Raw genomic sequence first — 15,571 nt, 5'->3', positions numbered from 1 at the left:
AATCTGACCGTAAATGTCCCTCGCTTCGTAAGGCGGATTTGGACCCACCCGGCTAGCCTGGAGTAGACGCCTCCAGTTCAATGGGCAGGAGAAGCCGAGTCCGATGAGCTGAAGAATGAGCGTTCGGTGCCTGCGCCAATGAATAATTAACTCGGTGACCTCAGGGGAAGATGAGGGAAAGGGTTTGGTGGAGGAGTAGGACAGATTGTGAGAAGGGGAGGGGTAAGACGTGTGGGTAGGAACAAACAACTGCTGCATCGCGAAGGGAGCGAGCGACCCGTCGCTCTGAAATGCAGCGTCCACACGAATAATTGAAACGTGCGTAAATAAGAGCCGGACGAGTCACGCGCGAGGACAATGTTTTCCACAAAAAAAAAGAGGAGGAAAGAGACCGGAAAACGGGGTTCTGCAACATCCAGCGCTATTGCAGGGGCCGGTTTCTCAAAACTTAAAGTCAGTTGATGAGTTTTTTTGGCAAATTGCTCATTGCAGAGCCTTCTAGTAAAAATGAATCTATTGAAATGCTTATGGATTTCTGCACAATATCGATAATGAATTACAGAAAGTGACTTAGAAAAAAAGTGACTAATACCCTTTTGTCAGTTTGCTACGGATTTAAGAGTAACTTTTGGCTCCGGTTCGCTCATTGGGATTGTGGTGGGATCGAAACGTTCCTCCACATGTGGCACGTAAAACGACAGTACGGCTGCTTCGCCTTGGTATATATCGGAAAGTAGAACTCCACTTTAAATAGATTTTAGAAATATCTAAGAGAAAGAAAAATGGCATTGGGCTGCTTTCAGGTAAGATTTTCTTCGATAACTGCGAGATGGACTCAAGCCCAAAGAAGACTCAAGTCTTATTACATTAGTTCACTTAGTCGAAAAATTTCGGAAAATCTCACAGATTTTCTCGGAAAATAAAACACCAGCAGCTAAGATAAAAATTAAATTCCAACCATTCATCCATTCAAGACTTTAAAATCGTCATTCACGCTTCCTTGCTCACTCTCGCCCCTACCATGGAAATAAAGGGCTGTAAACCTGACTGCCCTGTGTCGTCGAGAAAATCCTATAATCCCCTGAGTATATTCTAGGGCTTCCGAGGCGCGGCAATAAAAATGAATAGGATGTAAATAAATCGATCGGTCCCGTTTTTATTGAGCTAATAGTGATTGATATAGGTCTTCCGAATACTTAGATAACACGCCAATGATTACAATTAATGGGTTGACTCACTCAGTTGAATAACAAGTCTGCCGAGGAGACGTTTCGCTCGGCTATTCAATGCTCAGCTTTCACTCCGACGTAAATGTATAGCTCTCCAAAATTAACCCTTCAAGTCAGCATTAAAGCTGTCGAACACAGTACCCTGTCGCCCATCGCAGCTTAAGTCGGAGCAATAAAGATTTCAGCCATTTGCAGTGAAAAGGATTTCAACTATGACATTAGTCATTAGGAGATAAAATTCCAACGGAATGTCATGAGGAAATTTCTCAAAATTACGGAGAAAACTATATTAACAGTTAAGAGCTTATTGTGGGCAAGAGGGGAAAAATCTGATGAGGTTTTATCTGTTAGATTTATGGAGAAAAAATACAATAAGGAGTGTAGTTCAGCTCCAAAGCAGAAGAAACAAAGAGAACTCACGTCACACAGCAAAATAACTTTTACGCAATGCTAGTGGCTCTCAAAAAAATATCTTTACAGCATCATCATACAGGGAGAGTACATAAAAGTGTCCTTCGTAAGAGTAAACACATTTTTGTTTTTTCCTTAAATCTTTTATCTTCTAACCCTCCATGGTTAACGATTAGAAAATCACGCTCGTACACAGTGATTCCAATCCAAATAATTGTCTAATTTTATTGAATGGCTACTGATTTATGACCTAAATGTGCGTTTGGATAAACATTTTTATCAAAGAGACCATGTAGGGTTTGTTCGGTGGAAATAATTTATTACCTGAGGAGGAAAAATAAGGTTATTTCATAAACAATCTCAAATAACAAGTTAAATGAGTCCATTCGAACAATTTCTTTCCGATAACCTTAATCGTGAGGAATTCTAATGCAGTTAAACAAGTGTGCGCAGTAAAAACCTACGTGTAATCAGAAAGGCAATAATTTAGCTAAACGTTTTTACTCTCAAATTTTCGAATAAGTTAATAATTAAGACTAGAAGTTATTCATATTTTTCTCAGTAAGAGAACACAAGATTAAAGTAAAACCATAGGAAGAAAGAGGAGCATAGTTTTCATCAACTGCCTCAAATGTTCTGGGTGATACGGAGATTCCTCGAATTATACATTTAATTGGCAGTTAATTAAGTTTTAACCCATATCTACTAACAATTGTTAACCCAAGGCTACTAACATCGATTAAATTGAGAAACTAGGGGCAAGAAGGAGGGCTGAAATGCTCTACCTCCCGGCTCCCTCTCGATTGATATCTTGCTTGAGGAATATATTTGAGTACTGACTCTCGGCGTCTGCAAATAACAGGTCATAGCGGTCATCTCCATTCTGTTCATCGTGTTGTCAACCATCGCTCTCACTCTGAACACCATACCGAGCCTCCAGGTGGTGGACGAGAAAGGCAACCAGGTGGACAACCCCCAGCTGGCAATGATCGAAGCCGTGTGCATCACATGGTTCACCCTCGAGTATGTCCTGAGATTCAGCGCCTCTCCCGACAAGTGGAAGTTCTTCAAGGGCGGTCTCAACGTGATAGATCTCCTAGCCATTCTACCCTACTTTGTGTCCCTCTTTCTCCTCGAGACTAATAAGAACGCCACGGACCAGTTCCAAGACGTCCGCAGGGTCGTGCAGATCTTCCGAATCATGAGGATACTTAGGATCCTCAAGCTGGCGAGACACTCCACTGGGCTCCAGTCCCTCGGATTCACGCTCAGGAATTCATACAAGGAGCTCGGCCTGCTTATGCTCTTCCTCGCCATGGGCGTGCTCATTTTCTCGTCGCTAGCGTATTTTGCGGAGAAGGAGGAGACGGGAACAAAGTTCATTTCCATTCCGGAGACGTTCTGGTGGGCGGGGATTACAATGACCACGGTGGGATACGGGGATATCTACCCGACCACTCCTCTGGGAAAAGTGATAGGCAGTGTGTGCTGCATCTGCGGGGTTCTGGTCATCGCACTCCCCATTCCCATCATCGTCAATAACTTCGCCGAGTTCTACAAGAACCAGATGAGGAGAGAGAAAGCCCTGAAGCGCAGGGAGGCCTTAGAGAGGGCCAAAAGAGAGGGATCCATCGTGTCCTTCCACCATGTCAATCTACGGGACGCGTTCGCCAAAAGCATGGACCTCATCGACGTCATTGTGGACGCTGGTGAGTAGAAAATTTCCTCACTTCCCTTTCCTTACCTTTCACTCAATTTCATCCACCGGCGGAGACACAGGATCACCTTCGACCGGTCGAAGAAGAGAACCTGAGTGTCCGCCGGTACCAATTTGACCGGAGATAAGATTCGGATCCTCCTTTGTTTCATTTCACATTTTTATGCTTAATATGAAAGGAATTCTATGTTCCTGCTAGCACACTGCTTCGATTTTAATCCCTCCTCTAATTAATAAAGAATATTCCTCATATCCGAGGGTTTCAAACATAGATTAAGACCCAAAAAATGCGTTTAAGCTCGATCAATGCGTTTACCAAGCGATCACAGACCGGTATGATCTTATTCCGAACTGGCAATTAGTGGCAAGCTGACTTGGCCCGACATTTTTACCAACAAGGATTTCGAAAATCGATGCAATAGGTTCCTAATCATCCATCTTATATCCAAGGAAGTATGTCAGCTATTTCTTTTTCTGGTCCAGTTCCAATATGTACAGATCTAGTTGAGCTGTGTAATATCGGGTTATTTGAAAGTTTGAGGGAAGCCATCTTATATTGTACGATGTAATATGGTAATTTTATTTATACATCGTATATTATCGGTCAATGATGTCGATGGGCAGAATAGACGTTCTCAATCACATTTTTTTTTCATTCCGCCTCATTTACTACTCAATCTACGCGAGTCATTGGGGATTCTCTGATGCGCTCAAGCGATCCGAGTCAACTGATCCAGATAGATTAATAAAATCGCTTGATTTACGATATCGATCTGAGACTGCTAGATAAATGTCTATTGTAGTCAGTAACCTACACCATCATCTGATAAAAAAGAATTAGGGGTGAACTACCAGCCATTCGGGTTAGAAACACTCCGATTAAATTTAAAATTTGAAAGAGAACTCCCTACTTCCGTCAAAGCAGAGGTATTTTCGTGAAGGATCGAGTGATATAGGGTTTTACAGGAAATTGCCGTTAGAATTTCAGAGATCCTATTCAAGGTGACCAAAGAGAGTAAGAAGCAGATCTAGTCATGTAACGAAGGTTATGTCGCTCAAAAGCTGAGGAAGGATTCGATGCTTCTAAACTCCAATTTAAGCGTTGAAGTTAGAAGAATCAAAGCCAGGGTCATATTGCTACAGCTAAGTAACTAACAATTGTTCAGGAAATTTTCCCAGATTACGACTCAGCTAGCATTATCAAAGAGTGCTAGAAACTTATAATGAGTCGGTTCGCATCGTCCCAAGGTAATCGTATATCCTGAAATTGTATAACAAAGGGAAATATTAATAAGCACGGGTCGAAAAGTATCTTTTACCTAATATTTCAAAGTTAGTTGTTGGTCAGGTGTCCTCTGGAGTACATTAGCTTCCGTAATTATCTCCAGCAATTTTGAAAATTACATTGAAATTAAATAAATAAATGCGTAAGGATTCCATCTAAGAAATCTAGCTGGAATGGATTGAGTTTTTTCGAGAAGTCGATCGCGTGGCTCAACGAAATGCCTTGCATGCATGTTTATATTCTTGGGAAGCTTGGTTGAAAGAACGCGTGTAGGTCAAAAAAACAGTGGTAAGTATACTCTTGAAAAGTTGCTCTTCGATAAACAGCCTCTTTGCCTCAATCAGCATAGCTTTCTTTAAAAAACGCCAGCAGTAATCTTAGTGTTTCTCACGTGTGAATCTTATATGGTGTATGTAGAAGTGATTATTTTTTGTTGGCAGGACCCCTGTTTGGAGCACATCTCTGTTTATTTCAGCGTGGAAATACTAATTTATTATCCTTTTCTCCACAGATCTTGTCGCCGCCTGAGTGTTCCACCGTAACATATTTACTAAAGTAATTTACCCTTACAGCATACACGTTCAACAACGGCAACTTCACCCGTATTCCAAAGGATGGAATCTCTTGGAATAAAACTGAATTGACCTTTTTAATGAAATCCATGTTGTTCAACGTTATTAATGACCATTAAACAAATGGCTTTTTAGATTTATTTTTTTTCATCAATGATTAGTTAGAAATGTGAAATGCGTAACTTCACAATACATACGAGTAAACTGATTGCTTAGTGAACTTCATTCGCCCTTTTTCTTGAAAAAAAACCTCACCTTAGTTTCATATCCTTACCCTACTGTGCAAGCACACCGATGAACAACGACACTAACACGTGGACTGAATATTCTAGAAACTAAGTAAAATAATCTTTGGGTTAAATAGATAACTTGTTGACGGATCTTTTGCACTTCTCGTCTCCTTTCCAACTCATCCAAAAAACTATCGAAGGTTTGTTGATTACATCTACATTATTTTTGGAATGATAACCACACCTTCGTACATTCATCAGTCGACATGCTAACACATTTTTTCAGTGCTATGAATAAAGAAAACATATTATTCGTGAAAACTTAAATGTAGAGATAATTTTTTCGAAATACAGTGAAAAGTATAAATAATATGCCGAGTTTCATCAATGACAGGGAGGAATGAAATTTATGTTCCTAGAAATTAGAATGCACTAATTCGTACGAAAGAGGTCAGAAATCCTGGGCGGGGTGAGCACAAAGGGTAACCCCATTCGGCAAGGCGCGAGAGAGGACCCATGAATAACGATATGGCGCAAAGAAAACTTTTTCACCCATCCAGAAAATCCAATGAGCTCAACTGAGGTCGACGCTTGTGCGAAACTCATTAAACGCCACCGAGTCCCACGCGTAACAAACATGTATCACAACTGGGAGATCCGTTATCTCTACCCCGCATGAATCCGAGAAAGCATGGGGCGGGACATTGCCTCACGTAACAACCAACCTCCTCTGAGAGTAACGCGGTGCGGACAAGACCCATTAAAAAGAGGTCAGAGTCGGGGAGAGGGTGGAGTTGCGGGAGGAAGGAGGATATAGACCAAGGATGGATTCGGCAAGGGGTTCTTCGCCTTGAGTGCCTGGTGGGGAAAGGCAACGAACGGGGAGGAGGTGGAGAGCACAGAAAAGCAAAAGTGCACGCGGACGGATTTATTTTTAAGAGCACGAACCGTGCCACCGAAATTTATCCCTAACCCCGTTTTTCCGCTTAGGGAGGGCAAAGAATGTAATTCCAACCTCCTTCCGGTATATTTCCCCTTCCCGGAAACCACCCGAAAAAGTGGCGGGGAAAGTAACTTCAAGCCTCTCTCTCTTTCCATAAAACGAAAATGAATTTAAAAGACAAAAACATAGCCATACAGAAGGAATTTTTATTATTTTTGAGAGACAAACGACTTTCTGAATATTAATAGCGTCCACGAGTGATAGTCTTTGCCGAAGAATTTAGCAGGAGCATGCATAATTCAACGATGACGCCCAAAATGGCCATTTTTATGAATCGGGAATCTCCCAAATATCCTTCGGCACCGTGCAAATAAAAATGGGCGCTATCAAGGTCGTACTATTTAAGGGGAAAGTTTTCTTAGCTTTCCTCATCCCCTTCTTAATTGCCTTGCTTTCCGATATCTTCTAGCCCACCCTTTCGCCGGGTCAATATTCAGCCGAGGGATTATAGATAGAAGATTCAAACCTGAGGATTACGTTATACCGTAAAAATCGTCAGCATCTATCTATCTTCTATCTATCTTCTTTATTCTATCAGTCAGCATCTATCTATCTTCTATATTCTATCACATTATCAATTCTAAAATCCCTGTATTCAGGTATGAGATCGCAATGCTAATTACAATAAATTACTGCAAATACAACTCAAAACGCCAAAGATCAAAGTTAACTTAATCTTGACTCCCATCATATTTATGGGCACTGTTCCTTATAAATCCTAATATTCTTTTCGTACTCATAATTTCGACCTTTAGAATTGAACCCCGAAATACAACAGTCACACTGTATTATATAAAAATATTCAATCAAAGAGCCCCTTTCATTAAGAGGCCTGATGTCAGCACGACAGTTAAATAAGTCAAATTATGTCAGCAGTATAGCATGTATACTAGGATCATCGGCGCTACTCAAAAGCTGAGAATTAAATAACCACCCCTTGAAATTTTAAAGTCAACCATGGATACGAGGTTAAGACTGGCCCTTGGCGACCCAATGAATAGTTAAAAGTTTACGATAGACATAAAACCAAATGCCTGAAGGTTCTTGTTACCCTTAAATCCTACAACCAGGCACATTTTATCAGTTTGTTGCGCAATAAATCGAGAGAAAGGGATAAATAATTTAAGGTGGCTTCAGCTAACCCAATTTAGTTAGAGCAGTTCTGATTCATACTGCGGCTCCCACTATCTAAGACGCAATATTCAAGAGGAAATATCATCATTTCCGTTTCGTTTTTTTTTAAGATGTCCATCTAATTTTGCTACTTGATAATATGCAGTAATTTCTATAATTTTTTTAGCGTCTTTCAATGGACCATTTAACAACATCAGCTTTAATTAAGAGGAGGAGGAACACACATCGTCATTAATTTTCACACAAAAATTTATTCTTCTTTGGTTCACAATTCCTTCCTTGGAGAGACTAAAATAATAGTGAATTCAATAGTCTTTCAATTTAATTGCCTCTCTTCGCTTCTTAAAGGGTTGTGAAACGTCTCACTACAGCTCCGCTTGGCTTGAATCAGAGGCCCTACCCTGTTGCATATAGCGCTGCGTGAGAGGTTTCCTTCAACACATTTCAGGAAACAGCGTCATTAACGAGAAATCGAATTCCCCTTAAACACCGTTACGTCTGTCACTCGTCACCAAAAGCTTCTCCCCACCCAAATCCTCCCTCTGCCTGTTTACCTTCACCGACGGCGCATAACCCGTCGAAAACCCTCATTTCTTCTCCGTCGCCTCCCCCCCCTCCTCCCCGCCTCCAAATGTCCTAATTCTCACCCCCTTCTCCCCACACTCATTTCTGCCCTTTCTCTTTTCCCTCGCGACCGTCGTGCTCTGTTTATTTCCCGCGTAGCGTCACGCGGAGTATATTTAGCGTCGCGCCCGCAGCTTTCGTGGGAGCTCGGGGAACCCTGTCAGTCTGGCGCCTTCCCGCGCTTCTCGCGCCTTGTGGGATTCCCCGCGGGTCCCGGTGACTTCGGCTGTCGCCGGGCTCGACCTACCCACGTCTCCACCTCCCCTCAACCCCTCACCCATCCCAATTGGGGGCCTTTCTCCGGACGGGGTGGATGCGAGAGATGGGCTCGCAGCTTCCTTGGGCTAAAGCTGCCTTAGCGCGGCGAATGGGGTATGCCGGACAGTTTTGATGGGAAAAAGGCTTCCGAGTCCCGGTAGACATTTAGGACGCTATTACAGGATCTGGGGAAGAGCGTGGTTGGAGGACGAGGATCTTGAGAGAAGGAAGTGAGGGCGGGAAATTTTCCTTCTTTCTCCCGCCCTTCGAGGAAGTAATGATCCGTGCCATTTCAACCTTCAAGCTGCTGGCATTTCCTAATTCGCAGAGATTTATCGCCTCCTTGTAAAATACGATTTTCCCAACTCACTAAGGCATATGGAGGTCTTCTTATCATGAAATAACTTTCGATTTCTCTTTTGTTGGTCTTCATTCCATGCGAACATTCTACAGCACCTCACTGAGAACAATCGTAATAGTCAAAGGAAACTGTTCCAGGTAACTGAGGCATCTGACATGGATGAATACATCTAGTGCAAGAACATTAACGAACGAATAGCTAATACTTCCTCACCTGTAGGGTCATGACATATCCAGATAACATTACTTCAAGGATAATAAAACTTATCAAGAACAGAAGTACAAGATCTTAATGATGGAAGAGAGATTTATTTACCGGGAGTGGAGTCAAGAAATTGAGTGAATTGTACGAGAATAGATGCACGTAACATTTTGTCAGTTAAAAATGTAATATTTATCATTGAAAAAGCCACGTTTAAAATATGTTAACAATCGGATCGCGTATAATTATTAAATTACAATGACTAAGTGTGAAGGACATTCTAAATGACTTTTGAGAGAAAAATATTTCTTTACAGACTCATGAGAAAACTTGAATTCCTCTTAGGTCATAGGACACTTAGCTTAATTCTGAGCCTACGTAAATTACTCATGGTATTCCAGGAGGTTAGTTTATCAATGTAAAACAAGGAAAAGTTATCATACTCTAGTTTTTAACTCTACTCATCTTTAATTCGATCAATTTTCGATCATATCAAAAGCAAAGCTAAAAACGGCATGGTCTCAGTTTAATAGTATTGTAATCGCAGATAAGTGGCTTGATTTTTGACAGTAGGTATCTTTTGACGCCCATTCAAAGAGCACGCACCAATATCTGAATGGTACTTCAGTAAGGAGTGTGTTTCAGAGCACATTGCATAACATTTTCATACTTAGTTTTGCCTAGTCATTATAGGAGGAATACTAATATTGCTAGTTTCACACATTGGTATTAAAGGAATTTAGCTACAAATAGTCCCAACACGATCGTTATGAGATGGTGCGGGGGCTAACGTACTGGCTTCCCACCCTGAGGGCGCGGGTTCAAATCCCGGCGGTGTTGAATATTTTTCAGAGGTATCTCGATCCCTGCTTAAGGTGCTTTGTGGAGGGCACTTTCAGTGAGTACGCCGTCCGTCGGATGGGACGTTAAACTGCGGACCCCTTGGCGCCTTTCATAAAGAGTAGGCTAATGCCGACGCCGGGTTTCTCTCCACCCTTCATCCTTTCTATCCCCTATGGCGCAAATGACCTTAGCTGTCGGTCGCCTCCCCTAAAAACTACTGCTACTACGATCGTTATTTTTTCCCCTAAGCGTAATAAGCCATTGAGTAATAAAAACTATAGGAAATGGGCCTGAAAAAAGATTAGACATAAAATATGAAGCATTGTGGGCTTCTGCAATGGTTTACTGTTACTGTTGTACATTTACCGCGTCGCGTAGTCAAGTCTCGCCCTAAGACTACCGAATATTTAATGCAAGTATTCCGTTATAGGGAATTCACGGCACGAAAACCTTTTCGCTTGAGAACTACCTCTCACTGAACCGGATGCACTGCTGGAAGTATCCTTAAAAATAATCCTAAATAATAATTGCCCTCTTCAATCCACAATACACCAAGCCTCTGTATCAGGTTCGTTTCCCATGAGTTATGTCTCGTCTCCAAGCACTAATATGACACAAAAATGATGGCCTCAGCTCCAATTCTCAAGTCACAATTCTTACGCCCGATTACGTTCCAAACAAATGCTTCTATGGCATCATCGCATAGCATAAGTGAAGCATAAAAAATTGATTTACTAATCTACAGTTAAAAGATGTTCCCACCGGGAAATATCATGAAATTGCATGGTAGCGTAGCAGTCGGACACATTTGCCTCCATCATATTTTTCACATAAAAATGAAATGGAAACTCGATTGCATTAGGAGAAAATCATATGCGTCTTATTTTCCATTACCCCGGACTTAAGTATTTCGGCGAAGTGTGCTGATTATTTTTATATGTTCAAAACAATTCTTCCCTCAGAGTAATACTGCGGTGCAGTTTGATAATGAGTGCTTAAAGTGGCGATACTAAAAGTTCCCACTACTATATGACTTTTGAAAAATTATTCAAAAGTTTGACCCTCCTTATCAGCAGGAAATCTTTTATAACTTGCACGCTTTTATGTAAAACCAACCTTACGAGAGAATTATCTTTGTTCAAGAAATTATTATGCTTATAAATAATAATAATCTTTGCTTATAAATAATAATAAACTTTGATATTCCTGCTTCGAATATCATATGCATCTAGGGAAAGAGTTGGCAAATATTGTTTCACAATAGTTCAATATTAATATTTTCATTGGCATGATTTAACTTCTTGAATCGGGCAATGAGTAGTTGGAATATATTTATCGTTTACAATTTTATGCCGTGAACTTATCTAGGAACGCATAATACCCTACAAGCTTTAGCCGCAAAGGTTGGATGGCAAAGGTGCAACGACACCATCCATCAAAAAGGAAATGAAGTTTATGATAAAGAGATTTTTGTAACATAAATGTTTCCTTCTTGTGCTGAAGTCGTATATGGTGCGTGAGAGCACAAATATTTGAATCTCTGTGTCCGACGCTCTATCTCTGTTGCTATTATTTCATCCTCTATAATTTGGAATTCTTCATTGCTCTCTTCATTCATATTTACGGGTTATCAATCTGAGAATTGGTTTGAAACAGTCCTCCAATCTTCCCTCCTATTTATCGATATTTTCTGGGTTAAATGGAAGAAGGGACCATTTGGTCTCAATTTCGCCCAAATTAAGACCTCTATCTATCTATCCATCTATCTATCTATCTATCTATCGATATTTTCATCCCTTGATAGTTTCCTTCATTGACGTCACCCATCACCTTATTCTCGTAATTCATCCTTCGCACTCCGCTTTAATTCTTCTTACCACCTTCAATTCCTTCAAATGTGGTCTTAATTCAACATCAAATTCGAGCCTCAGCATGTGTCACATTAATTTCCTTATTATTCTTGTTCAATTGTCAGCTCTAGCTTCTCTCAATACTCACTCTATGAAACCCTTTTCAATTAGTACCCTATCAGTACATCATAGTATCAACAATTTTCTGAGGAAAAAATTTCCATTCCTTCGAATATTTTTTTTTCTCTGCTCCTCCTTTCGTCCACGTCTCACAGACAAACTAGAAAAGTAAACTTCACCACTTCATTACCAGTACACGTAAAATTCTTTTACTTACTCCATTGCCTTACACTTGTCTTTTTCAGAGATAATCTTCCCTAATTCGAGTGCAGAACCGTTACCATTATTACCTTCCATATTGTTTATCTTGAGATTGAATGTCTTCGTTCCATTTTATACACAGACTAATTACTATTCAGATCCTCTCGCTTTTCTGTAAGTACTCGTACAGCTCAATTGTCCGACAATCGTGGAACGCTTACCCTATCTCCAATTATTTGCACGCCGCCTCTTATATTTCCCTTGAACTAGTTCATCACCTTCTCTATGTCCACATTAAAACTTAAGGGTAAAAATTATCAACCCTAACTTTCTTCTTTAATATTATTCTCTTATTTCATCACACCTAATCACTTCCGCTTTTTCTTAATATAAAACGAGTATGCCTTTGCTATTAAACAAAAATATTGGATTGCATCTACATGCTATGCTGACTTTGGGAACCACCAAAAAACGTAAGAACTCCTCCTAGTGCGATTGTGCATCGTACGTGAAAGGCGTGAACACCATGGCTCATATTTGTTGTTCAGCTAATAGCATAATTTAGTTATTAAAAATATGTAACTTAAAAAAAACAGAGTAGATTCTATGGAAGTAATATATTGCCATCAAAATTTATAGTCGATATGAATATAAAAATAAGATTCGATTTTGGAACTTGAAGAATAAATTCCATGGGGTGGCTATGCCAAATCCAGTTATACAGTTGTTCGCCAAATCGGTTACAGAAAACCGCTTACCCTCAGGAACGAAATGAACCAGAGGCAGAATAAATATAAAAATCCAGAAAAGCAACATGAATGGCTATAACTTTGTTTCTCATTTCACGATAGAGTAAAAAAACTCTGCTATCTGTGTCATTTTTCATTGAGATCTCTTTCTATTTTTCGAATCATGCACGCAAGAGTTCCAATTTTCTTCCACGGCCGTTAGAAAGTTTTCAGGAATTTTCCCGCGTACAGATATAAATATTCTTTTTTAGTGAGTTATAGCTCAGCCACAATAAAAGCAAAATAAAAACACCAACGAAACCGTTTTGAAAGCTAGCAATTTCAAAATCAGAATAACATACTCTTCGTATTCTTCCACAATTTTCCTACATCAACTCTTCGCGTAGTACATTATAATCAATATCACTATCGATTTTAAACGTTTCTGCTATCAATTCTAGCGGAAAAACATATATTATAGCGTGTTTGTGATTTGCTTACTTGAATACTTCATTATGCTTACTTTGTCTGAACCTAAATATGAAATTACTAATGGGAAATGGTGCATACATAAGTTATCATGAATAGCACCTAGACAAGTGTTTCTCTTTACCGAGTGTATGCAATAAATATCAGCAATTTAAACACTTTATGACTCCCGCCATTTTTAAAATTCCCGAGGCAAAACATTTAAGCCACATATGCACTGCAGCGATTTGTGACAGAGGGTACTAAGAGGGACTAGTTATATGTGAAGTCCTGTGTTCTTTCAACCACGATTTGCATATGAATACTTGTATGAGGATTCCTAGAAACTGGCCGTTCGACAGTACCTTTCTCTCCCATATTCCCCTGTGGCCTATATGTTTTAAAATAAATTCAGATGAACTATCGAAAATTTATTACCATACAATTTACTCCAAAAAGCCTGTCGAAACGGCCCCTCACGCTAGGCCCAGCGAATCAATCATCGGTTTGTGCAACTTAAACCCATATGAACGATCAAGAAGCCTATTCCCTCTACTCCCGAGGTTCGTGGAAATTCCATAACATACTCTAATTCGCGCGAGATGATCGAGCAAATCAAACAGGTCTGCCAACAACTACAACAGCCCCTCTCCGAGGGAGCGCGGAACTTTTTGGCGCTCTTTTACACCCTCACGTCGCCACCTCCTCTCTCTCTCTCCCTCCGCCCCACTCCCCCCACGCCCATCCTACCCCAAAAGCCTCGCCCCCACCCCTCCCCCAACCCCTTTCAGTGGGTGCGCCACGCGTATCGATTTTAAAGGGCGAGAAGTAGGGCGAAAGGGAGGAAGGTGGTGGGGGAGATATGTTTGGGAGGGAAGGAGGGAGTGTGGTGGGAAGCGCTGTAGGATAAGGGGGGACATGGGGCCACGAGGGAGGGTGGTGTGTTTTGGGCAGACCTGTGAGTGGAAGGGAAGGGGAAAACGAAAAGGAATATGGCTGAATATTTGGCGGGCGCGGGTGTGTTTGTGCATTTGTGCGGGTCGGCGGGAAAGGAATCCCATGCATTAGTGTGTGGAGTGGAGCGGCGAAGCGTTTGGAGATCCAAGTGGGATGGTGCAGAATCTTGACTCTCGAGTCAGCGGTCGGTCGAGGCTTCGCGGAAGAATGAACCTTAAGAGTGAATATTAAAATGTGCATTCCAACCTTTTTCTCGCGGGAGCATTCATAGCGCTTTCCTTTCGCCTGCGTTTAAGATGTGCCCCTTGTTCGATGATTGGAATGAGCGTCGGAAGAATCCTTCTAGTCCGATGGGCTGCAAGACTCTTTTGGTCCGCGCCTTCCTTAAGAAATTGAAAAAGAAAATTCCGCTGTAGGAGCAGAAAACTCCTACAGCTCCAATTAAAGTGGACAGTGTTATGATTGATAAATCGTGCCACGTACCCTTGAGTACCACTACCTCAGTTAATCTATTTAAACGAATAATCGCCATATTTCTCTAAAAATGTGCAGAATAAATTTGAAATGTTGAGACTTGTTTTACTCAACCCAAGCTGAATAGATAACTCATCCTGGGTTAAGCTGGGTACAGTCCGTGCTCTCACTTGGACGATTTCTGGCCCCATTTTCTTCCAAGCGTACACTTCGGCTCAAGTAATAATATTAAAACAAATTAGTAGTCCTGAATAATTAAAAATTCGCACCTGCTGACTGAAAAATCATGGATTCGTGTTTTGGCTTATAACGCTTAGTTTATTGATTCCTATGGCCACATGGGCAACCACAGTTGTCCGAAAATCACACCTCTAATTATTAGGAACATTTAACTGCGCATTCAGATTTACTTATCCGAAGTGTAGCAAGTTTGTTTAACTCAGCGCAATTCATTTGAATAGTGATTCCACAGCTAAGGACCGCAAGCTTTCTCACTATCCTTACAGAGATATACTTTTCATCTAAAAAGTAAAGCCTCTCTTGTCTTCAAAATCATGATTTTCTGAGCGTATGAATTACTCTTAGTATTTATACCGAAAATCCAAGTACAACTTCTCCATATTTTCAGAGTGTCGATTCAAATTTCATCGTAATATAAGAATACTCCTTAAATGATGGTAAAACAGATGAGTGAAACATTTTTACTACTCCCTATAGATAAAAAAGAAACCAGAGTTTTCTTTAATAGGGTTACTAAAATAATGCAATTCGGGGAGCGCGTGAAAAATTGCCCGAATTATCTATACAGAGGTAATCATTAAATTTGTAGATTTCGTGCGATGTTTCTCTGATATTAAGAAAGATACTTCATTGGAGTACAATGACAATAACACTGTCAAAACACA

The 15,571-nt window shown here is 40.7% G+C and overlaps 1 protein-coding gene across 1 annotated transcript in view; it reads left to right on the top strand.

Annotated features, from left to right (window-relative positions):
* The window catches only part of LOC139698305 (uncharacterized), a gene marked incomplete at its 5' end in the record, with an annotated part of 87,667 nt that overhangs the window by 32,733 nt on the left and 39,363 nt on the right, over nucleotides 1-15,571 (top strand). Inside the window, one exon of the mRNA XM_071597189.1 lies at nucleotides 2,503-3,349. Coding sequence (XP_071453290.1) covers nucleotides 2,503-3,349 — 847 coding nt within the window. The remainder of the gene's footprint in view (nucleotides 1-2,502; nucleotides 3,350-15,571) is intronic.

The sequence above is a fragment of the Hetaerina americana genome, unplaced genomic scaffold (assembly GCF_022747635.1).
Source record: "Hetaerina americana unplaced genomic scaffold, ioHetAmer1.1.p SCAF_81, whole genome shotgun sequence".
In the NCBI taxonomy this organism is placed as follows: Eukaryota; Metazoa; Arthropoda; class Insecta; order Odonata; family Calopterygidae; genus Hetaerina; species Hetaerina americana.
The sequence above is the reverse complement of the archived record's forward strand: the minus strand, read 5'-3'. Positions and strand labels throughout refer to the sequence as shown.